Raw genomic sequence first — 22,089 nt, 5'->3', positions numbered from 1 at the left:
ATTTCTGATTTTCTTGACAAATGGGAAGATCTGGCCACTCTGAAAGCTTTGCTGCCTGGTTGGAGATGCAGTAGCTCACTTTAGAGGCTGCACTCTTCTGTTTCCCACAGTCCCCATGCCACCTGTTATTCACTTTACCTGTCCACCCCTGTAAATTATCCGAGTTTTCAACACCTGTTCTCAAGTAGCATGAGAGAAATGCAGTCAGTTTCCTGGTGTGACCTGTGCTAGTGGGGTAACGGATCTGGAAACATCTCCCTCCTGACCCTCTGATTCTTTGCTTTGGCTATCCCATCCCCACCCCGCACCTCAAATGTCTTTCCATTGATCTTACAAACCACACCCAGTTCAAATCAGCTTCCTTCCTGATGCATTCAGCAACTTCGGAAATCAGCCACTTCTCCCTCCTCTGAACAGCACTACTCACTGGAGCACTTTGTTGTGTATCAATTAGGTTCAGGTGTACACAACCTAGAAGGTAGGGGCTAAGCCCATCTACCTCGCTGTATCCCCTGAGGGCAGACGAATACAGAGCCGAGACAAAAGATGTTCAAAGGGTATCTGTCAAACACTTCGCTTGCAGGTGTCATAACGAGGCAGGGGCAGAAGTATGGTTAAGAGTCTAGGTTTGGGAATTCAGTTTCTGATCCTACTGTTTACTGTTACTCACTTGGACGTTACTGAGGCTTCAGTTTCAACTATAAAATGGGGAGAATACTAGTTTCCATCACCATGGGTTATGACGACTCAGCGATAGTGCAGATAAAGCATCTTCCACAACACAAACTCCCGCTTATTCCTGACCACTAGGTTCGGGCATCACCTTCGTGTGGCCTATCTCCTGACTTCGCGGACTCAGCTCCCAACTTGCCAGGCTCCACACCGGTTCAGCCCGCTTTTCGCCGCCCCCGCCCAGTTCTCAGAAGGCAGCCAGCTCAGGGCTGAATGAACACGTAGGCCGCGGTTGGAGGGCCGGAGACCACCGAATCCCAGTCATTTTGCAGAAGGCCCAGAAGTGGGAAAAGATGCGCCAGGAGCCGCAGGGTCCGGAGTCCCCACCACCCATTGGTAGTACACCCGCACCACTCGTGGCCCCATCTCCACCCGGCAGGGGTCGGAGGCCGCCCGCCGGAAGCCCCGCCCCCACGAGCCAGGGACGGAATCCCACTTATTCTTGGTGAGGAATATGGTCTTCACAAGAGTCCTGCCCTTGTGGGCTGCTCCGCGCTTTGCATAAGCTGCGATTTGAGACAACCAAGGTGATACCCAGGGCTAGCTTAGGTGTGACCTTGACTAACCAAGGCACTAACTCAGGTACCCTGCAGCAAAACTGGTTACCTATTTCCTTACATTGTTGCAAAGCCTTCATAAAATAAACCCCTCTAGCCTGGAAAGAACTGGTTTCACTATTCTATTTAAATGCTTAAAAATGAGGAAGGGCAGGAGCACACATACGGCCAACACTACACCATTTTACTCAATCCTTTGAGAACCTCTATTTTAGATGAACACTTTTAAATTTCAGATTGCAACCTAAAGATTTGTTAAGTTTTGGTCTAACGGCACTCACCCAGCACCAGTAAATAAAAGATAGTAAAGGGGGGTCCTCCGGCATTCCACAGAATCTGAGGTTTTTCAGTGTATCAGGCACAGTTTTAAGCAGTGGTCTACTGGGAAGACACTATAGCTCAGCTCCTCTATTCTCAGCAAGACTTTCTATTTAATGGCAATATAAAACTTCTATGCAAAAAATTTTTAATACGCTATGTCCATATAGCAGGCCATTAGGAGAAAGGCAGTAAGACAGCTTCAGGAGAGGCAGTTCCCAACTAGCCTTTTATCCAGACCTTCTCAATGAGCCATGATATACTCCAAAATGCTACTGGCTGCTGTTAAAAAATACACCCTATCACATCAGTCCTGATTTCAGAAAACTGTTAGAAGGACACAAAATTGGAGTGGCCTGACTCTAGATAGCAAATGTCACCAGAACTTCCCTGAAAACTGACCCACTGAAAACCAGATAGTATCTCAAATCACCATACATAAAACAGACTCATTTTAACAGTTTTTAATGAAAGTTGTATATAAGATTACTTTATTCCTGCATCTTCTCAATTGTTTCTTCCTTATATTTGCCCTTTTCCTTTCCTACTTGGCGAGACTTGGCTTTCCGTTCAAGGATCTTTTTGCGGTCTTTGTCCAGCTTTAGTCTAGTGATAACCACCTGCAGAAAAATAAGGAAAAAACCACTTCTTAGCTTTAACAATTAATGATATAGAACACATTCTATCCCATTTACCAAACCTAGGATAGTAGACACCTAAACACAAACTGTTTAACTCAAAGTGTAAGAAATGATTCTTCAGCTCCCAAATTAAATCTGGTTTAAATGCCAATAAAGGTGACAAGGCAGTGTGATGTCAGTGGTTTTTCTCATATCCTCTTCTGTACTTTATAAGAAAATCGGCTTCTTTTCATACTGCAAAAATATCAACTATTCCACTCTTCATTCTAGCTTTACAAGCTATTTTTACAAGTCGTATTTTTGTTTCTATAGTAACTTTAGAACTGTAAGGTTGGAAATTAAATGTAGCCTCCACTCCTGCTTCAACCTGCAAAACCTTTATTGAAGCCACAGTACATCTTATTTCAACAACCTAATTGCTAAGCTATCCAGACACTATGTTAAATTTTAGTCTTATGAAGGAAGGTGAGGTACAGGCGAAGAGAACACTGAACTAGGTCTGGAAATACAGCACAGTGACCCAAAGAAAATCTCTGCCATCATGGAACTTACAGTCTAGTACGGGGGTTTGGAATAATGGAGAACGGGCTAAATCATATAGGGCGATCTGGCAAGGCACTACTGATAGGGCTACATTTGAACAAGACACAAGCGAAGGGGTAAAAGCAACCCAAAGAGAACACCAAGTACAAAGGTCCAGAGGCATGAGAAGCTTTATGGGTGTTTCTCAAACTTGAGAATGTCTAAGGTAAGGCTCCACCGGAGGGCTTGTTAAAACAGATTCCTGGGTCCCACCCCCAAATTCTGCTTCAGGAGACCTGGGAACAAAATTTGCAATTTTATCAAGTTGCCAGATGATCCTGCTAACCAACGGATACACTCTGAATAGCATGGTTATAGGAACAGGGAGGAGGCCGGTAGAATGGAACATGGAGAGTGGAATAAAAAGACATGAAGTGGCTGGTGAGCAGAGATCAGGTAAGGTTTTGTAGGCCACTCTGATGGTTAACAAGCGACAGGATTCTGGATATACCCAGTAGCAGTTGCTGATGACTGATGTGAGATATATAATTGTAATAACAACAACAAAAGACATTTTTGGCCCGAGTAATTAGGAGGATAGAGCTGCCATACATTGTGATGGTGGCAAATTGTGAGAGGTTTTTGCAAGTCCTAAACCTGGAATAAGTGGTGAAGATGACAACTGAGTCACAAAAAACTGAGGTGGAGTGTCATGATACCTGTAATCCAGGGGTAGGGAAAGGGGGTAAAGAAAATGTGGCAAAACGTTAATAGTGAATCCTAGGTTAAAGACATGCAGGTAATACTGTACTAGTCTTTTGACTTTTCTGCAGTTTGAAAATCAGGTTTATGGTGCTAACTTAAGATCTTAAACCTCAGTATTTGAACACTCACCGTGTAATTACCTTTATATTAAACGTAACTTTAAAAAAAAAAAAGGAAAAGAGCAATTAGAAAGCAGTATTGGAGAATATTCACATTAAAGTCCAGGACAGGTACCTGCTATGGGTGTTATCAGATCGGGTTTTGTTCATGGCTTATATATCATTATTAATGGAAACTAGCTCTCAGCTTCAGTTTTTTCCTCCACCTGTAAATGGCTTAATACCTATTTCACAGGTTGTAAAGCTGCCTTACTGCTTACTCAATTCAGTTTAATACACAAAAGCAAACAGGGTATAAGCTCCATTTCATGTAAAATTATCCTTTCCTGGATTTTAAGATTTGTTCATTGTTAGATTGTTGGCCGATCAGCTTACTAATAGCTTTTGAGGAAAAAGTACTTTAAATATACATACAGAATGACTGTTAAGACACCATGATTTCATAAAATTTTTAAGTGCTATTAGAATACTCAATTCAAATACAGTTATTTGCTTTAAGACTGGCTTCCAGCACACCTAGAATCTATTTCTATGAGATTACTCTGTAAAACAAGCAATCACATTTGCCAACAATTGCTTTAATTTCCTTCTTCTCAAGCATTCTCCAAACCACCTACCTTGCTGGGGTGAATGCCCACATGAACTGTCGTGCCATTCGCCTTCTCCCGCTGCACTCGTTCAATGTAGATGACATATTTCTTCCTGTAAACCTGGACTACTTTGCCAATTTGCTGCCCTTTGTAGTGTCCTCGGACAACCTAAATGCAAACATGCAGATAAAAAAACAAGATTAACCTTGTTAATAAGGAAAACTATGAATCTTGTAAACAGCATTCACTCCATCAGTTCTATAGGATGTTTCAATTTTGAAAGACTTAGCTGTTAATGACAACATGCCAATTGTATCTCTAGTTTTAATTAACCTGCAAATAACCATGCCCCCATATAAATCTAGTGATGGACAGTGCACCTGTACAAATGATGGTTCACCAACAACGGTGGGCTTGTTAAAAGCCCACCGTGGCTTTTTGCAGCAAGTGGAACACAAAGAAATTATTACTCCATGTCAAAGGGAGCAATGGGTCACAAGTATTTAATTCACAACCCATTCAAGTGTCCAACCCAGTGCCAAAGAGAGGGCAGTAGCAAACATTTAAGGAAACACATCATTTCTTTCCCAAAGATTAACTAATCATTTTCTACCTAGGAGACCCACTGATCCCCAGTTTATCAGGAGGCAACCCAAAGTGCATCTGGACAGATGCTTCTTTCCAGTTGCAGACTTTCTTGCATTAAGGTATCTTGAAAGCAGAGAAGACTGCCTCCCAATCTAATTGCAATTTTAGCCCTAGCACAGCAGCAAATGGCTGTTCGCAATCCATACTATTTGGAAACGGGTTTTATTTACTTAAATGGACACTAACCTCATGAAACAATATTAGTGATATGCAAACAGCTTTAGAGACTGCTTGAATCCTTGCTGCAGGTGACGGCTAAGTAACATTTATAGACATCTTCACTTAAATAGATTTGACAAATTTTCTGGTAAACTCAATCACACGGAACCACGGTTCTGTTAGAATTTCTGCATCTGGATTTTGATTCAATTTACTACTCCTCAAATGCCTCTTCAATGACCAAACATACCAGGAAAAAGATCAACCCAAAGTAGTGTTCTGGTTCTGAACTATCTTATGCTTCTCTTTAATTACAGCTGCACCTGATGCTTAGGAACAACTGATTTTCACCAATGAGTGAAAGTGAAGAACTGAACAGCAGCATGCTTTTCCTTGTTTGTTTTTCAGTCCCCGACTCAACTCCTTTCACAATCCTGTTCTGGGAGCAACTATCTCAGATTTATCACTCTCAGAATGCAGTCTCCTTTCTATGTCAAGTGTGCAGGAGATTTACCAAGATGACTTGAACATGGCACATACCTGAACTTCATCATCCTTTCGGATGGGCATGGATCGAACATTGTACTTCTGTCTCAGCTCTTTGGAAAGAGGAGAAGACATAATCTTCCTGCGAATGTGGGAAGGTGCATTGAAATGTCTTTTACGGTTCTTGCTCCGGTCAGAAGTCACAAAGGGGTTGAACTTCATTTTGGCTAAACAAAAAGTTGGAAGAGATGTAAACCCTTAAACAACCAAAATCTTATTCAGTTTCCAAACAAATAACAGCAACAATTTCACCTTGGAAGTTTAGAATACTCACAGAAGCTGTCATGTTTTTAACTCCATCAAAACCTGCTTGAACTCAATGGCCTATCAATTGAAGCTTGAAATTTAAAATATTTTGCTTTACTGAGATGCTTTCAATATTTTCCATTATTAGCACAGCTGTTTTAGTTTGTTTACGCTCCAAATTCCTTAAGTCCTGTGACAGGACTTTTATCTCTGAATCAGGGCAAAGCAGACTAACAACTCAGTTCTTCAAAAAACGTAACATTACGTTTTAGAGACCAACCAACGTTAATCTTAGGACTTGAGTGTGAACACATTTAGCCCCTCCAAAATGAATCAGGCCACCCACCCCGAACCTGGGAAACGATGCACAGATCTGGGGTCCAAAAAGCCTTCCAATAGGGGAGCGCCGTGTGGAAGTTAAGCGGATTTACCAGCAAGTTACTCAAAACCATTCTTTAGGAAACTACACAGCCCGGAACTGACTCCCTCTCCCCCTCCCCTGCAGCTGCCATTACAGAGTCCCAAAACTTTCTTTCCTCCTTCCTTTCCCAGCACCCTGCGGCCCTTGAGCTACGGGAAAAACAGGTTCAGACCATCTTGGCCCCTCTCCCTGGCTGCTACTCGGCCGTTGGAAGAGTGTCAGCGCTCCCGGGGCCGAGAGCCATCGTGCCTGTGAAGGGATGGCTGCGGATTACACGCGCCTTCCCCACAAATGCTCACCCGCTGGCGCTTCAGCGATGGCCGCAGAAGGGAAGAGACCCACACACTACTTCCGGTTCTGTAAGTTTACAAGAGCTCTCGCGAGACCGATGTCTTTTGGAGCGAGAGAGCTGCGTAGTTTGAACGAGAAGAGGAAACTAGGAAAGAAATTGGTGACTACTGTCACCTCGCGGCTAGGAGGGGAACTGCGAGGGCCCAAAACTCCCTTCTTCAGGTTCTGGCGCCTTTCTCCCGAGTTCTGGGTTCTGCAGCTGCGTCCTCTGGGAAGGGTCGTTTCCCGGCGAGTGGCGGCGGCTCAGAGTCTGACTGCCCCGGTGGCTCCTGAGAAAGCGAGCGGCCCCAGGGGACCCCTGTCCTTACACTTCCGAGCGCCGGGCGGCGGGCACCCCATTATTCCGGAAAGGGCAGGTCCTATATTTGACAGCCAGGTGACGCTAGGACTCTAGCCGTCCCGGCCGAGGCCGCGGGCTTGTCCAGCGTGCCGGTCCTTTAACACGCTTCAGCCGGATGTCACCTGCCGTCCCCACGCCACGGTCTGTGATGAATGCGCCGCTGGGCCCGCTCGAGATTCAGTCTCCGGCCGAGATTCGAGGATGCCTTCAGAGGACTGTGGCCACGGATCTGCTCCCCACCTCGCGGAAGCAGGTCTGAAACAGAGTTTCTAAGGAGCTCCCAGTGATGCCGAGGGTGCTGGCCCAATACCACACTTTGAAGGATCCCGGCTAGAGGAAACCTTTCCGTGCGGAGAGCTGTGCCCCTTTCTGAATTTTACTGCCTGCTGTCATTCCGTTACGGATCTGATGGAAGCAAGGCAAGGGGGTGCGCTCCTCTGAAAATGGGTTGCAGTGCTCTGCGGCGCACCTGGTGGGGGCTCGGTTTCCGTTGAATGAATAATACAGGTGTCATTCTGAGGAAAGACACATTTCATAATACAAGACGTAGCGAGTTTGCTGAGTGCTAGGGACACTCTTCTACTCACTTGACGTTTTTAGCTCCTTTTAATCCACTAAATAGCCTTGTGTTTCTGTTATTGTCCCCATTTTACAGATGGGGACACTGAGCCACAGAGAAGTGAGAGGAACTTGTGCAAGGTTATACTGAACCCATTATAGGTTATAGATAAACTCATGCAAATTGGCCTCCCAGCCTCTTCTGGTAATTCTGTGTATGGCCCAATTTGTGGGAACACATTGGGTGAAGTCCTATCCTTGTGTGCTCAGAGGAGAGTCAGTAAAGAACATATGTTTTCATGATTTAAAAATAGTTGTATTCTTAAATATGCTGTGATGGAAATAGCCCCAGATTTTATTTGTAATTCAAAAATTCAGTGAGAATTCCTCTGCAATTCGTTTCAACAAGTGTTTATTTGGTGTCTTTCATGGGCCAGCCCTGAGCTGGACACTGGAGCTGCACAATGCAATTAGTTAGTTTCCGCCTGCAGGAAGCTCATTGTCTAAGAGGACAGATAAACAATGAAATCAACAACCTTAGGAACCCAGGACAAGCCCTCCTTGAGCCAGACTGTTGTTGGTGTTTCTGTGCTTCAGGAACAGTAGAGAGCTCTGGGGTCAGAGAAGACTTCTGGGGTGAGGTCATGCTTGACTGAGTTTTGAAGAATGTAAGATTAGCTCCTTGAGGCAGTGGGGATAGCCTAAGGGAAGGCATGGAGGTGTGAAGCAGCATGGCACATTGTCTCCAGGGGCCAGGTCCTTGTGGTTAGAGTGAGAAGCATTCGCAGAATCCCATGGGGCTCTGGGACCCAATGGAGTTTGATTTGGATGCTGAGAGCCATAGGGAGCAGGTGAAGGCTCCTGCCTTCCTACCTTGCCTTCCTTTGTGGTTTTCACAGTCTCAGCCTTTTCTCTTCTTACTGTCCTTACTAGTTTCCTTAACCCCGTCTTCTTCAGGTCTCCCCATCATCTTCCTCTTTTCCTACAAAGGCCCACTCTGTTTCTTCAGCATCCCCATTATTTTCTGCTGTCACTTTTCCTTCTTAGGCCTCCTTATCTCCCTCCCTTTATCTAACGCTGAGTCATTAAAATTAAAGCTTCAGCCTACCATTTGGACAGCATGCCCACTTTATACCGTGTGAAGATTACTGGGGTATGAACTATACAAACAATGCAAATTCCTGGCAGCCTAGTTATACAGCCTGTTTATCTTCACAAGTGTCTATTGGGTAGCGTGGCCCCACCCTACCTGAGCCTCTGGACGCCTAACCTGGCTGCCCTCTCTCTCGCTCTTCCTTACATTCCTCTTACATTATTTGAAAAAGGGCCTTTTAAACTGCCTCTTTTGGGTCATTTTGAAGCTGGCTCTAAGACACACCAAAGCAGGAATTATCCAGATTCCATTCCTACATTCCTGAATGAAATTTTTTTGTAGACTCCAAACCATCACATTTATTTGTTCGTTTGTTCATTGATTCACTCACACATTCTTCAAATATTTATCCAGCTTTGAATAATATTGAATGGCAACTATAATTAAATATGTATACTGGGGGTGCCAAAAAAATGTATACACATTTTAAGAGATGTTATTGACGTATTACTTTTCGAAGTTGAATTACAGTACCAATGTGTAGTATGATGTTCACTCAAAAGATGACATTAATCAAATGAATGCTAGTGTCACCATGCGACAGGCAGGACAGTCAAAGAAAATGGCGGAAGCACGGTTGGCATTCGAGGAGTGCAAGACCATTTTGATTTAAATTCCATAACGTTGTGGAAGTACGACGACAATGGAGGCCTTTGGGGGACTTTAAAGGATGTGGTGGACCATAGAAAGCTGGCTACACTGGTGGTTCTTCATGAAGAAATTGAAATGGCATGCTCAGTGCTACAAGTGGACACTTTGGTCAACGTTGCTCAAACAGCAGTTTGCCATAATCAGAAGTATCTGGATGCTGATGGTAACCACTTTGAGCACCTCTTGTAATTGCAGAAGTCAAACATGACTTGTATTCATCTTTTATTATTGGTATATGTTGAGTATTAAAATTTTAATACAGTTTTTTCCTTTCTCAAAATGTGTATACATGTTTTTGGTACCCTCTGTATACATATATGGTCACAGGATGTGGAGTACAGCATAGGGAATAGAGTCAGTGGAATTGTAACAGCTGTATACGATATCAGAGGGGTAGTAGACTGTCGGGGTTATCACTTTGTGAGGGGTGTAAATGTCTAGCTATTACATTGTTTTGTACACCTGAAACTAATAAAAAAACATTTATCCAGCTTTGATTCTTTAGTAAATTTTATGCCAGGTACTTGGCGTGATCATACCAAGGTCAGTAAGATCTAGCCTCCCCTTTAAGGAGCACATTGTCTAGGAGAAGATGGACTTACCAACAAACACACACAATAAAGTGTCTTGGGAAGATGATGAGATGAAGTCGATTCTAACAGCTCAGGGGTTGGCAAGTCTACATAGGTAACGCTGGAACTGTTTCTGGAAAGCTAGGTATGAGCTTTCCAGATAGACAGGGGTGAAGTATGTTCCAGGGGGAGGGAGTTGCCCAAGCAAAGGCCCAGAGGCCTGTATCCAACAAGCACTGCTTGTTGGGACTGTAAATAGTCTGTACTGAGAATTAGTTGTGGCATTCATTTGTATTGGGTTAGAGGAGGATAAATGAAAGTGAGGAATTGTGAGGATGGGACAAAGTTGTTTATTTTGTGCCAGAAAAGGACATTTGGATTGAAGGTAGTGAAAGGGAGAAGTGAAGATAGCAGCAGAGCTGTCTATGTCATCTGCAGGCTTCATTGAAGGGAGAGGTCATGGGACTGTATCTAAGGGAACAAAGGTCTCTAATATACACACCCAGGCTCCTGGCAATCCTGGCCCAGAGCCCACCAGCAATATACCGATCCTTTGCTCAGGGGGCTTAGACTATGCAAGTATGTATTGTGATACGAGTTATTTGTATTGTGATAAGGTTATTGTGATACGAGTATGTTAAACAAAATTTTTAACTTCCACGGCTAAAAGGTTTTTTTTTTTGTGTGTGTTTTTCTTTGTAAAGAAAGGATTTATTGAGCCATTGCTAGCAAGAAAAAGACCAGGTCCTGGGACATGAAGATGGAGTTTAAACCACCAGCAGTAGGGATAGGTAGAAAAGCCAGCATGTCCACCATCCTGGAGTTGATGGTCTTTGTTATACATCAATTAGGAGGCAGAAAGATATGTTGTTTTGAAAGAATTCACATTGGCTGCAGATAAGGTGGGCAGGACAAGGTGAAGTGGGAGTAACAGTCTGAAAAGCTCATGTGTAAGCAAGAAGTGGATGCTCCTGGAGGGCAATGGAGCCTGGTGGAAATAGCCACCTGGAAATTAATTCAAAGTCCCAACATATGCTAAAGAGTGTAAGCAATCTTTTGTTGGTTCTGCACTGCAGTTGTTAGCTGATTAACTCCTTGTTTTTTCCTTCCACCCTCTGGCCTGCTGTAATTTAATTTAGGATGTCTCAGAATTTTCTCCTTGTCAGATGGGAGGCAGCTCTGTGTGTGTGTGTGTGTGTGTGTGTGTGTGTGTGTGTGTGTGTGTGTAAGGTGGGGATGCACAAGGGGAGGAAGAGAAGAGTTTACCTTTAACCCCTGACCTCCGTCCACTTGTCTGCCTGCTTACCTACCTACCTGCCTATCTAATGGTATCTTCCTGTAGTGTCCTAACTCCAGGGTGGTTGCTTAAAGCAAAATATTTTATTTGAGAAAGGCAAAGAAGGGTGGAGAAAAATCAAAACAAGCACATTACGTGATGGGGCCCAAAGAAATACGTGGGAACTTGGAAACACAGAGAATATTAAACTTTTTACCTCCCTTCCTGGGGTGCCTGGTAAGCATAAGATGTCACACCTCTAACCAGACTAACCAGCCCCAGTGAGTCAGTAGCTGACACTTGAACTATAGGACAAGCAGTCTGGCAGCTCTTGAGTGGTTTGGGGGCCAGCTCCTCACCAGGTAATAGATGTGTACACTGAAAATATCTTTAGCTTCTAATATAATTTTTCAATTTAATTTCTGCAGAAGTAATATGTTTACTTAGTTCAAAAATCAAAAAGTGTCAAAGATAAAGGGAAATTCCCCCTCCCATTTCATTATTTTCTCACCCCCTTCCACAGCTAATCACTGTTATTAGTTTTGTTGTGTATTTTCCCCTCTTTTTAATGAATAAATAAGCAAATAGGAATGTAAATTCTTGTTCCCCCACTTTCTACACAAATTGTAGTACATGATACCAGTGTTTCCCACCTTTTCCCCATTGGCCATTGTATCTTGGAGACTTTCCATGCCGGTTCATAGACTCCTTCCTTGTTTTTTCACAGCTGCACGATAATCCCTGTACCTTAAGTTATACAACCAGTCTCCCAGTGATTGGCATGTAGGGTTTCCCTAATCCTTGGTTATTATGAACAACGCTGCAATTACATAGCATTGTACATATGTCACTGTCTCTATATGCAAGTATATCTATAGGATACATTTCTAGAACAAGAATTGAGAGATCAAGGTGGAAATTTGATAAATAATGTCAAAGTTCCCTTCCTTGGGGTTTTCCAATATACATTCCCATCACCTCACCCGCTTCTCCTGAGCTTTGTTCTCAGTGGGTTTTGAAACTTTCAGGGTTTGACAAGCTAATAGGTGAAAAATAGTACACCAGCAGAATTTTAATTTGCATTTCCTTCACAAGTGTGGCTGAATAAATGTTTAAGAGCTATTTGCATTTGTATTTTCAACTGTCTTTTTCATCTAAAGTGTATTTTCCTAAAAGTCCAAGCTCAGAGCTTCCCGCATGCATTTGTAATCTCTCTGGAATCTTTGAGAAAATATATATCTTTATTTTAAAAAATAGCTTTTGACATTCTTAGAAAATAAAAGAAGTGCCATCTACAAGTCACTGTTGAACAATGAAAACTCTACAGGTATTTTGAAATTAACTTTTGGCAAACAACAGAATCTGAACAGACTAAAATCAGGTCCCCAGAAATCCACAACACTGTTTAGAACAGCCTGGCTGAGGTTAAAACAGACTCATTAGAGTCTTTGTAAATTTAACATTTTTATTCTTATAATAAATGTTTTCTCCATGAACCTACCTGTTCCTCTCCCCCCAAATGGCACCTTTGCTCTTCTCTAGTCTTGAAAAGAGCAGAAAGAAGCCCATACGTGCTTTAAATCAAACCTCCCTCTGTCCCAAATATCCCTTGTAGCATGGATCCCATTCCTCATTGGTCCTCAAATGACCACCACCCATTTGGGAATAGAGAAGAGGGAGCGCTGTATTCCTTTCCCCATAGATAGCAAACTGCTGGGGGTGGGGAAGCTCAGCTGTGGGCAAACTTGGCCTGCGAACAACAACCTATTTGAGAGACTAACTAGAGGTTTTTGTTGTTTTTAATCCTAAATTTAATTTAAGATTATGGCCCATTGATTTATGGGCCTTACTAAACAGAAAGCAGCTGTTCCCGAATGACTTGCTCCCCAGTGGTTCCCATCAAGGACCCCTAGCAAAGTCCAGGATGGGGTTTCCCAGGTAAAGAGGCCTTGGCCAGCAGCCAACAGCACCTGGATTTCAGGATTCCTTGAAACAGTAGTAACCGTGACAAGGACAGCTGTTTTCTTCCCCACCCTTCCTCACCCTGCCCAGCTTGGGAATCCACCTTGGAAACTGGCCTGGCTGGTGTGGCCTCTAATGAGTGGTTGGGTCATGAGAAGGACTTGGACTTGGAGAGAGGCGGGAGCCCTCAGGGGTTAATTTGCCCACATAGTTCTCAGCTGACTCAAGTCTCGGCCATGGGGAGTCCCCTGCACTCCTTGCTTCCAGTCCATTCTTGAGAACCAAAGACTCAAAATTTGGACAATTGCTTGGGCTTGGGAAGCTTGGGGGAGATCTCTGATTCTGTTTGTGCGGCAATTCTGCTGGCCGCACCCTCTATCAACAAAACCCTGTTTTCTGATGTGGCCTCAACTTCCCAGGAGGACCCTTTTCTGTTACTTCTCCCAGAAATCCTGCGCCACAGCCTCGGAGATCAGCTACTTCTTCAAGGAAGACTTTCCAGGCTGGCAATATGGGGGCAGGGAGGACTTGGGGATGGGAAGCTGCACACTGGTCTGGCTGTGAGGGTCACGGATGGCTGCTGAGATTTTGGGAAATACGTGCTTTTGGCCCCTGTGCCACCCGTTCTGTTTGTTCCTGAGAGAAAACTAGAGAATCCTGGGTGGGAATTCTGACTTGAAGGAGTCCTGCTATGGGGCCCCCACCCAGAAGAATTCCTTGTCCCCACTCGGGAGACCCACCCGGCTTCAGGTAGGTCACCTGGCAGGTAAGGACTACACCTCAGGACTGGGGACCCCACAGGAAGGGGTAACCACCCATTTCCCCACTTTGCTCAGTTCTAGCTTAGAGGAAGAAGTATCTGCTGAGGATACACAGGGGTGGGGGGTGGCACAGATGTTTTTTCTGAGGAGGGGCTTCCATCACATTTTTGACCCTCGTCTGGAACCTAGAGTTTCAGTCCAGAGCTCAGCTGCTAGCTCAGCACTAGCCTCAGAGATCACCAGCTCCCAGCCTCCCTGTCTTGTCTGAGCCCCTGCTGGGAGTGAGGAGCAGGAGGTGAGGAGATGCCACCATACTTTCAGTCAGCACCATCCTAACGCCCTCTGCCTCAGGCCTCCACTCTGCCCACCAACCCCTCAGGGCTTGGTTGGACCAGGTCTGCTCTGGGGGCCCTCTGCCCGCTCCCAGGCCATGGCCAGCCCGGCTGGGTGGAACAGGGCAGCTTCCAGAGCAGCTGTCAGGCTGGGCCTCACTGGGTGGCCCCTGTAAGAGCCACCGTTCATGCCTGCTTCCTCACCAGCAGCACCCAGGGCAAGATAGCGGCGACCACCGCCACCACGGCAATGAGTGTGATGAGCAGGAGGGCCCGGGAGCGGCAGCAGAATGACCGGGTGGAGCTGGGGGCCGGGGATGCCTCGGAGAACTCTGCCAGGCTGCGCCGCGGCAGGACACTGTCCTGCTCCCCCAGGGGCATCCCATGGCGACTGATGATGAAGATTTGAGGCTCCCGGGGCAGGCTGGGCGGCACGTCCAAGGGGAGCGGGGCACTCTGACCTGGGGATGGTCTCCAGACAGGCTGGGAGGTGGCCAGGGGGTTTGTGTGGCCCAGGGTGTCTGATGGTGGCGCAGAGGGCAGGCCCACAGGCACAGCAAGGGTCTGGGAACTCCTGTCCAGCATGGAGGGCCAGCGGGAGCTCTTTTTGCTGAGGAAGGTGACATAGCGACAGATGGGACAGACAATTGTCCTCTGGACCTGCCCGTCCACACGGGTGGAGAGTAGGTACTTGACAAGGCAGTCATGGCAGAACACATGGCCACAGCTCAGCGTCCGGCTGGCGCCCTCCAGATCACGGAACTTCTCGTAGCACACGGGGCACTCACTGCTGGAGCTGTCCTTACTTTCTCCTTCTGACATGGCTGCTCTGGGAAGGAACGGCCTTAGCTGTGGGCAGGAAGAGCTGTGAGGATTAGTGCCTTTTTCCTCCTTTTTTCCCCTCTTTCCCTCTGCTTCCACTGCCTCCTCCTTTCCTTTCTTCTTGTCTCTTGTCCTCTATTTTTTCCTCTTAGGCTTTCATCTTCTGCTGCTCCTCCTCAGTGGCCTACCTGAATTAAACCAAGACCTGAAACCTAGAGCCTAAGACCCTTAGATAAGGGGGTGCTTCGGGAAGACGGGTTTAGGAGACAGATAATGAAAGAGAGCCACACGGGACTCTCGAAGGAGGTGCATGGAATGTGATAAGGGTATAGCTTCCCTGTTACCTCACTTCCACCATGACATACACACATGGTGAGATCACCACCTCACCCCTCTTCCTGGTTCCTTGCTGGAAGCAAAGGCAGGAGCACCCAGTTCCCAGTGGAAGGAGGTGGCTGAGCAAATGGTCCCCCAGCCTCAGTCCAGGTCCCAGTGGGGGCCTGTGCCCAGAGGGGCTATTTTCCAGAAAAGCCTTTGTTCCTTCTCAGTCTCTGTGCTCAGGGATTGGCTGAGCCACTGGTTTGTATCCAGCCACTGGATTGCATTCCTCTGTGCTATGTGTGGCTATAAAGCAATGACTGTTTTGAAAATAAAGCACAGAACTTACACATCCAAATGCCGGCTGGCCCTTGGCGTAGTCATGTCAGGGAACCGTGGGCTCATTCCTCACCTGCCACAGCTCAGCCATTCTTCAAATTCTTCTTAGAGGGCTTCCTGAGGCCGCTAGAGAACCTTCTGATAAACCTCAGTGAAGGCAGATTGTCATCCTTTGAGGATATGCCTGGTATTGTGAAAATGGTGAAAAATCACCAGGCGTCAAGCCTGGTAGGAAAACAAATGAGTATTCAAGTGGCATGATACTGTTTAAATCAAAGAGATGGAATCACCATAAAGTTACAGTGTGGTTTTAAACATTATCTGAGAGCAAAGGAGAGGCTCCAAAAATGTTCTTAACAATGGCAGAATTGTTGATTAAATACAGAGCTTCCCAAGAGGATGACCTTGAAGGGAAATACCAGTTTGGGTATGTGGTGAGGCCCAAGTGTTCTCATTTAAAAGTCCCCAGTATCACAACTGTGTATTCTAAACTCATACAGAACAGCCTCTTTAGAAGGAACCATGATCACCTATTATTGATATATTCTTCCATCAATGACGAAAGACCCCTGGACACACTGATAAGTAGAACTGAGAGATGACATAATGGGAACAAGATTTATTAATAGGGAGACAACTATCATTTGCCAAATCACAAATCTTTTGGAATCTCTCCCTTCTCTTGGTTTGGTTCTAAATCCATTTTACCAAGTTGGAAATGTCCCACAACTAAGAAGGAGAAAAAATATGTAAAAGTAATTTCTCCCAAAAAACCTGATGAATTTGGGATAGGGGGCCTGGGACCCTGAAGGTCCCACCTAAACCTTTGCAGGGGTTTTCAATCTTTGGTTTCTGAGGTTGTCAGTGTGTCTCTCAGGCTGGTGGTGGGGGTTTCAAGTGCTCAGACTCTGGAGCTGTGTTCAAGTCCTTGATATGTCCACTGCTGTCTGTATAACCTCAGGCAAGTTGTTTAACCTACCAGCCTCAGTTTCCCATCTGTAAGATGGGGTTGATAGTAGTAATACTACGTTCCTCTCAGAGTTGTTCAGAGTATTAAGTGAGCTAATGTGAGCGAAGAGTTTGGTACACAGTAAGTGCTCAATAAATGCTAGATGTCATTGTTAAGGCAGGCCAAATTCTCTTCCCTCCTAGCATTTGCCTTCCCTTCCTTCCCTCTCCTCCTCAGATAGTCCTTATTATGTAGATGACTAAAAAAAATCACACACCTCTGACAGAGGGTAGCTCACCTCAAATTAGAATAACTGAACAAGATAACAATAGATTAGGTAAGTGTTGGGCAATGGGTAAAAATTAAGATGGTGATGCCAGTGTTTCTCAGTCATTTTTATTTCATAATGCTGATAAATGTCTAAATTGAGCTAGAATTATTCTCAGAATGACCATGATTTTCTTAAGCCAACCAACTACTAATGTGTCCTCTGTGTTTCATAACTCCCCACAGGCATACGGTGGTAATTCATTCCATCCATCCATCCATCCATCCATCCATCCATCCATCCATCCATCCATCCATCCAATTATTCACCAAATATCTATTGAGCACCTGCTGCATGCTAGGTATTGAGCTAGACATTGGAGATAAGCCGTGATCAAGAAAGTCCTTCATAAAACTTTAGAGCCTAGTGGACGTTTGTAAATGTTCTTGAAAAATATTTTTTAAAAAGGAGGAATGATGATCAATAGCTTAAGTTGTTTGGGTAACTAAGAGGAAGGCATCAAGATAGGCAAGAGAATTAAAATAGATAGATAAGAGAATGCTGGGGAAGAAAGAACTTTTGAGGTAATTTAGTTAAATCTACTTTTACAGGTGAGCAGACCTAGGTTCACAGAAGGAGAAGTGCCTTGTCTGAGGTCACCTGGGAAGGTGATGGAGGAGGAGAAGGCAGAGAGAGAGAGAGAGAGAGAGGAGAGAGAGAGAGGATTCCACAGACGATATAGAGACCATTATTAGAATCAATTGCTAGATTGAGTGAGTAGATATTAGCCAAGTCAGGAAGCGCTATCCTCCTGAAGTGCAGGGGAGGGGGCAGAAGAGCCTCTATTTTTCATGTCAGTTTGTGGAAAAGTAAAAGGGATCCACGGGATGCAAAAGACATCCCGATCCCTACTGATGGCCTCCTCTGGGCAATCCTTTCTCCCTCCTGTGCTTCAGGAGAGGCATATCACTCATGCTTTGATAATGCCACCCTGCTTCCCCACCTTCTTCTCACCTCCCTTTCTCAGTCTTTCCCTGACCTCTCCCTCCTCGTGTCCCTCCCTTTCTCTTAATTCCATTTCATTCTTTATCCTTGAATTCCTTTTATGGGCCTGACTCTGTCTTGGGTGCTGGGGCAAGCGAGAGGGCAGCAGAAGGAACAAATGCAAGAATCATGCTCCGGTTTGGGCACAGACTAGTTAAATAACAATGCAAGACATTATATGCCAAAATTCATTCCCATTGGTGCTTTAGGAAATTGTGGGGAGAAAAGGGCTGCAAAGTCTTCCTAGGTGAGGTGGGACCAGTGTTGAGCTAATAATAAATAATTATAACAGCGACTATTTATTGAACACTAATTATGTGCTTGGCATTTTGCATTCCTTCCTCATTTAATCCTGACAACTCTGGGAGGTAGGTATTATCTCCACTTTACAGATGAGGGAACTGAGGCTCAAGGCTTAAGTAACTTGCTCAAAGTCACACTGCTGGTACAGGGCAGACGCAGGATAGGCAGCCCATGCTATGAATTGCTGCCTCTCGTGAGGGGTCGGATATGCCTCCATGGAGGGCCTTCCAGACTTGGTTCAAAGAGTAGATGAAGAATCGAGAGCAAGATGGCAGAAAAGGAGGTCCCAGCCCTGATACCTCTACAGAAACACTGATTTAACAAGCATCCGTGGGTGAAAATACTTCAAGAGAGCTCCGGAATTCAGTTGTACACGTTGTATATGAACAGCTTTTTGTATGTCAAACATATTTTAGTAACGTGGTTAAGAACAAAACACCAGATGAAGAAGCATTGATGGAAAAGTAACTGCCCAAACTTTCCTCCTCAGAGTGACTCTAAACAGAACTGCCATTCCAGCTACCTGTGAGGCAGTGGAGGACAAGGGCTGGCCCAAGGGAGGTGACCTCTGAAACCCCAGTTCCCAGCCTCACCCACAGCAACAGCCCATTGTGAGGACTGGTTGCGGCTGTCACCAGCCCAGGCGATCCCCTGCCTCCCCATCTTGGGACAGTGAGCCTGTGAGGCAGCAGTCCTATAACTTCAGCTGTGACCACTTCCCCACCCCTAGAGACCACACACACACACACACACACACACACACACACACACACACACACCTCTGTATCACTCCAGCTTCAGTCCAAACCTTGCCAACTTAGCCTGGATCCCTCCTACTCCTTCCCCACTCCCAGCCAGGGCCCCCAGACTCACTTTGGCTGGGGCCAGGAAGAGCAGCATCCACCTCTCCACTTGGGTCCTCCTCAGGGCAGATCTGAGCCACCCAGAGGTGTTGGGCAGGCAGCACGTCCTTCTGTTGCTGTCACTGTGACAGCTGCCGCTGAGGCATTTCCTAATGACTGAGCAGGTCAGGAGGACAGTGCCAGGAAGTGAATGTCGCTCAACCCGTTTAAGGCCAGGCGGCTCTTGGCATTGCCCAGGGGTTTGGCAGCTTGCTGGAGTCACGTGATCTTGATGAGGATGCTGGGAGAGGAGCCCCCGGCCTGAAGAGGAGCCCAGGGATGGGTACGCAGGGCAGGCAGAGGGTCTCACAAGGAGGCAGTGACCCAGAGCCCCTTTGACTGAAGCTCCCTAGAGATGGGTCTCCCCATCCCAATACTATGAAAGTCATGTTCACAGTCTTGCACCCTCCTGGACCCATTTCAGTGATCCTCCCACACCCCTCTGCTCCCCTGCCATGCGCAGGGTGAAAGGGTCAGATCAGCCTCAGGAAGGCTATGACACCCAAAGTCGTATACAAAGACTTGGGGGCTGTGCTATGTGTATTTGTCATTCAGCAAACACTCAAAGGGGCTCAGAGACTCAAAAAACCAAACACCACTGGGAGAAAGACTGGGGTAGAGAAAAACCAATGAGTTAGAAATGCACACCTGAATGGAAAACAGTCCCTGATATCATGTGAAATAGAAGTACGTTCCAGAAGAGTCTGTATAATATGATGCTATTTATAGAAATGATAACAACCTATGATCATTTTTATAGAGAAAAATCTGGAAGAAGACACACTAAATTTGAGAGTAATCATTTCTGGAGGGACTTTCTAATTTAAACATTCGTGTGATATTTGAATTTTTACTCTGAGTGTGTTTCTTTCATGATCAGAAAAAAATAATTAAGAATAAGGTAGGAACAAAGCCAGGATCAAAAACCATTTTTGGGGATTCCGTCCCAGATCTCAAGAAATTGGTTTTCTTCTGAGAAAAAGAAGTTCCTGGATTCAAGGCACAACCCAGCATGCGTGTGACCTCATAAGGTGACTCAAGATGGTCCCTCGACCAACTCTGGCCACCTTGAGGGTGGTGGGGGAGGATAGTCAGGGCAGTGCACCTAGCACCTCGCCCAGGACGTGGAGGTGGCTGGGTACTAACTGTGGTGACAGTCTCTCCCTTTCTTCCCCAGGAAGTCCCAGACAGTCCCAGATTTAGCAAATAGAAATGCAGACTACCCACGTAAATTTGTGTTTCACATAAACAAATAATTTTTTAGTATAAGTATGCTCAATGCAGTATTTGGGACCTAATTATGCTAAAAAATTATTCATTGTTTATCTAAAACTCAAATTTCACTGGGCATCCTATTTCATTTTGCCACTCTACTCCCAGAGGGTTCCCCAAATTTCTCTCCTTCTGTTAGCACCATGTCCCTTTGGCAGTGTGGTTCATGACTCTGCCTAGGGCTTCCTGAAAACGAGTCCCAAATACTCAGCATCAATGCCTTGTGTGTCCCTTGGGAAGGGGACTGAGCCGGGATGGACTATTTTTAGACTCGGACTAATGTGATATGATTATGGAGTAATATGAAATTCTAGAGGCCCCCAACTCTTTTCCACAGGCTCTGCTATGAAGCTTAACTTTGAAGATTACCTTGAATATGTAAATGTTTATCATCATAGCTTGTCATAGTTTTATGTTCCAAAATAAGAATTCCACTTTAAAAATTTATATACATGTGTATGTATGTATGTGTCTATGTATTTGTACATACACACACAGACAAAAACTTACCTGAAAGAGTAAATATATCAGCTGGAGAAACTTTAGCTTGACTTTATCAGGTTGGCTCTAGCCAGGTCTTGAGAGAGACATAGGGCCAAGTTTTGCCAGGCAGAAGGGAATTAGTAATCAGGAAAAACTGAGAGCCCAGGTATATTAGCCAGAAGGTTCCACACTACAGGATTTGATAGTAGGGATCTTTGGGAAATTGAGATCAGTACATGAGCGTTTGAAAGTGCTCTGTGTGTGTTTATATGAAGAGAAAGGTGCCTGTACCTTTGTGTAAGTTACACTTAACCCCTTTGTGCTTCAGTTACTTCAATCAGAAAAACGGGGATAATAATGGAGACCATTTTGGCCCCATAAAATAAGGCTCTGTAGGATTGTGATGACTAAATGAGTGGATGCAAATAATGTGCCTGGAACCCGGCCTCTAATGCATTAAGGTCTCCATCAACTTTCTTTCTTTCTTTTTTTTTAAAAGATTTTATTGGGGAAGGGGAACAGGATTTTATTGGGGAACAGTGTGTACTTCCAGGCCTTTTTTCCAAGTCAAATTGTTGTCCTTTCAATCTCAGTTGTGGAGGGTGCTGCTCAGCTTCAAGTTGTTGCTCTTCCATCCTTAGTTGTGGAGGGCACAGCTCAGCTCCAGGTCCAGTTGCCATTGCTAGTTGCAGGGGGCACAGCCCACCATCCCTTGCGGGAGTCGAACCGGCAACCTTGCGGTTGAGAGGATGCGCTCCAACCAACTGAGCCATTTGGGAGGCAGCTCAGCTCAAGGTGCCGTGTTCAATTTTAGTTGCAGGGGGAGGAGCCCACCATCCCTTCCGGGAGTTGAGGAATTGAACTGGCAACCTTGTGGTTGAGAGCCCACTGGCCCATGTGGGAATCAAACCGGCAGCCTTCGGAGTTAGGAACATGGAGCTCTAACCGCCTGAGCCACCGGACCGGCCCCAACTTTCTTTCTTTCTTTCTTTCTTCCTTCCTTCCTTCCTTCCTTCCTTCCTTCCTTCCTTCCTTCCTTCCTTCCTTCCTTCCTTCCTTCCTTTCTTTCTTTCTTTCTTTCTTTCTTTCTTTCTTTCTTTCTCTCTCTCTTTCTCTCTCTCTCTCTCTCTCTCTCTCTCTCTCTCTCTCTCTCTCTCTTTTCCTTCCTT

At 45.3% G+C, this 22,089-nt stretch overlaps 2 protein-coding genes across 5 annotated transcripts; both read right to left on the bottom strand.

The window, feature by feature from the left end:
* Positions 1 to 2,056: 2,056 nt before the first annotated feature.
* On the bottom strand, positions 2,057 to 9,802 carry RPL26 (ribosomal protein L26). 3 transcript variants are annotated; one of them, XM_019745214.3, is made up of 5 exons: positions 6,437 to 6,571; positions 5,872 to 5,934; positions 5,592 to 5,764; positions 4,272 to 4,412; positions 2,057 to 2,227 (listed from the first exon to the last, which is right to left on the bottom strand). In XM_019745214.3, the coding sequence occupies exons 3-5, from the start codon at positions 5,757 to 5,759 to the stop codon at positions 2,099 to 2,101; spliced, it is 438 nt and encodes a 145-aa protein (XP_019600773.1). In that variant the 5' UTR covers positions 5,760 to 5,764; positions 5,872 to 5,934; positions 6,437 to 6,571; the 3' UTR covers positions 2,057 to 2,098. The 3 variants fall into 3 exon arrangements, with proteins under 3 accessions (XP_019600773.1, XP_019600772.1, XP_074175655.1); XM_019745213.3 differs by lacking the exon at positions 5,872 to 5,934 and having other exon boundaries at positions 6,564 to 9,802; XM_074319554.2 differs by lacking the exon at positions 5,872 to 5,934 and having other exon boundaries at positions 6,437 to 6,566.
* A 2,675-nt stretch (positions 9,803 to 12,477) lies between these two features.
* RNF222 (ring finger protein 222) lies at positions 12,478 to 21,329 on the bottom strand. 2 transcript variants are annotated; one of them, XM_074319778.2, is made up of 3 exons: positions 19,137 to 21,329; positions 15,710 to 15,924; positions 12,478 to 15,069 (listed from the first exon to the last, which is right to left on the bottom strand). In XM_074319778.2, the coding sequence occupies exon 3, from the start codon at positions 15,040 to 15,042 to the stop codon at positions 14,407 to 14,409; it is 636 nt and encodes a 211-aa protein (XP_074175879.1). In that variant the 5' UTR covers positions 15,043 to 15,069; positions 15,710 to 15,924; positions 19,137 to 21,329; the 3' UTR covers positions 12,478 to 14,406. The 2 variants fall into 2 exon arrangements, with proteins under 2 accessions (XP_074175879.1, XP_088658050.1); XM_088801924.1 differs by having other exon boundaries at positions 15,710 to 21,329.
* Between the last annotated feature and the right edge of the window lie 760 nt (positions 21,330 to 22,089).

This window comes from Rhinolophus sinicus, chromosome 12, assembly GCF_057876585.1.
Source record: "Rhinolophus sinicus isolate RSI-liver-muscle chromosome 12, RSI-T2T, whole genome shotgun sequence".
NCBI lineage: Eukaryota > Metazoa > Chordata > Mammalia > Chiroptera > Rhinolophidae > Rhinolophus > Rhinolophus sinicus.
Note: the sequence above shows the minus strand (reverse complement) of the source record. Positions and strands in the feature narration are given on the sequence as shown.

Bases quoted from the DNA above. Each gene is read 5' to 3' on its own strand.
- RNF222 (XM_088801924.1), bottom strand. From the start codon at position 15,042: ATGTCAGAAGGAGAAAGTAAGGACAGCTCCAGCAGTGAGTGCCCCGTG.
- RPL26 (XM_019745213.3), bottom strand. From the start codon at position 5,759: ATGAAGTTCAACCCCTTTGTGACTTCTGACCGGAGCAAGAACCGTAAA. The intron at 4,413-5,591 runs GTATGTGCCATG...GTTTGCATTTAG, and splicing joins GAAAGGATGATGAAGTTCAG to GTTGTCCGAGGACACTACAA. The intron at 2,228-4,271 runs GTAGGTGGTTTG...ATTTTTCTGCAG, and splicing joins TGGGCATTCACCCCAGCAAG to GTGGTTATCACTAGACTAAA.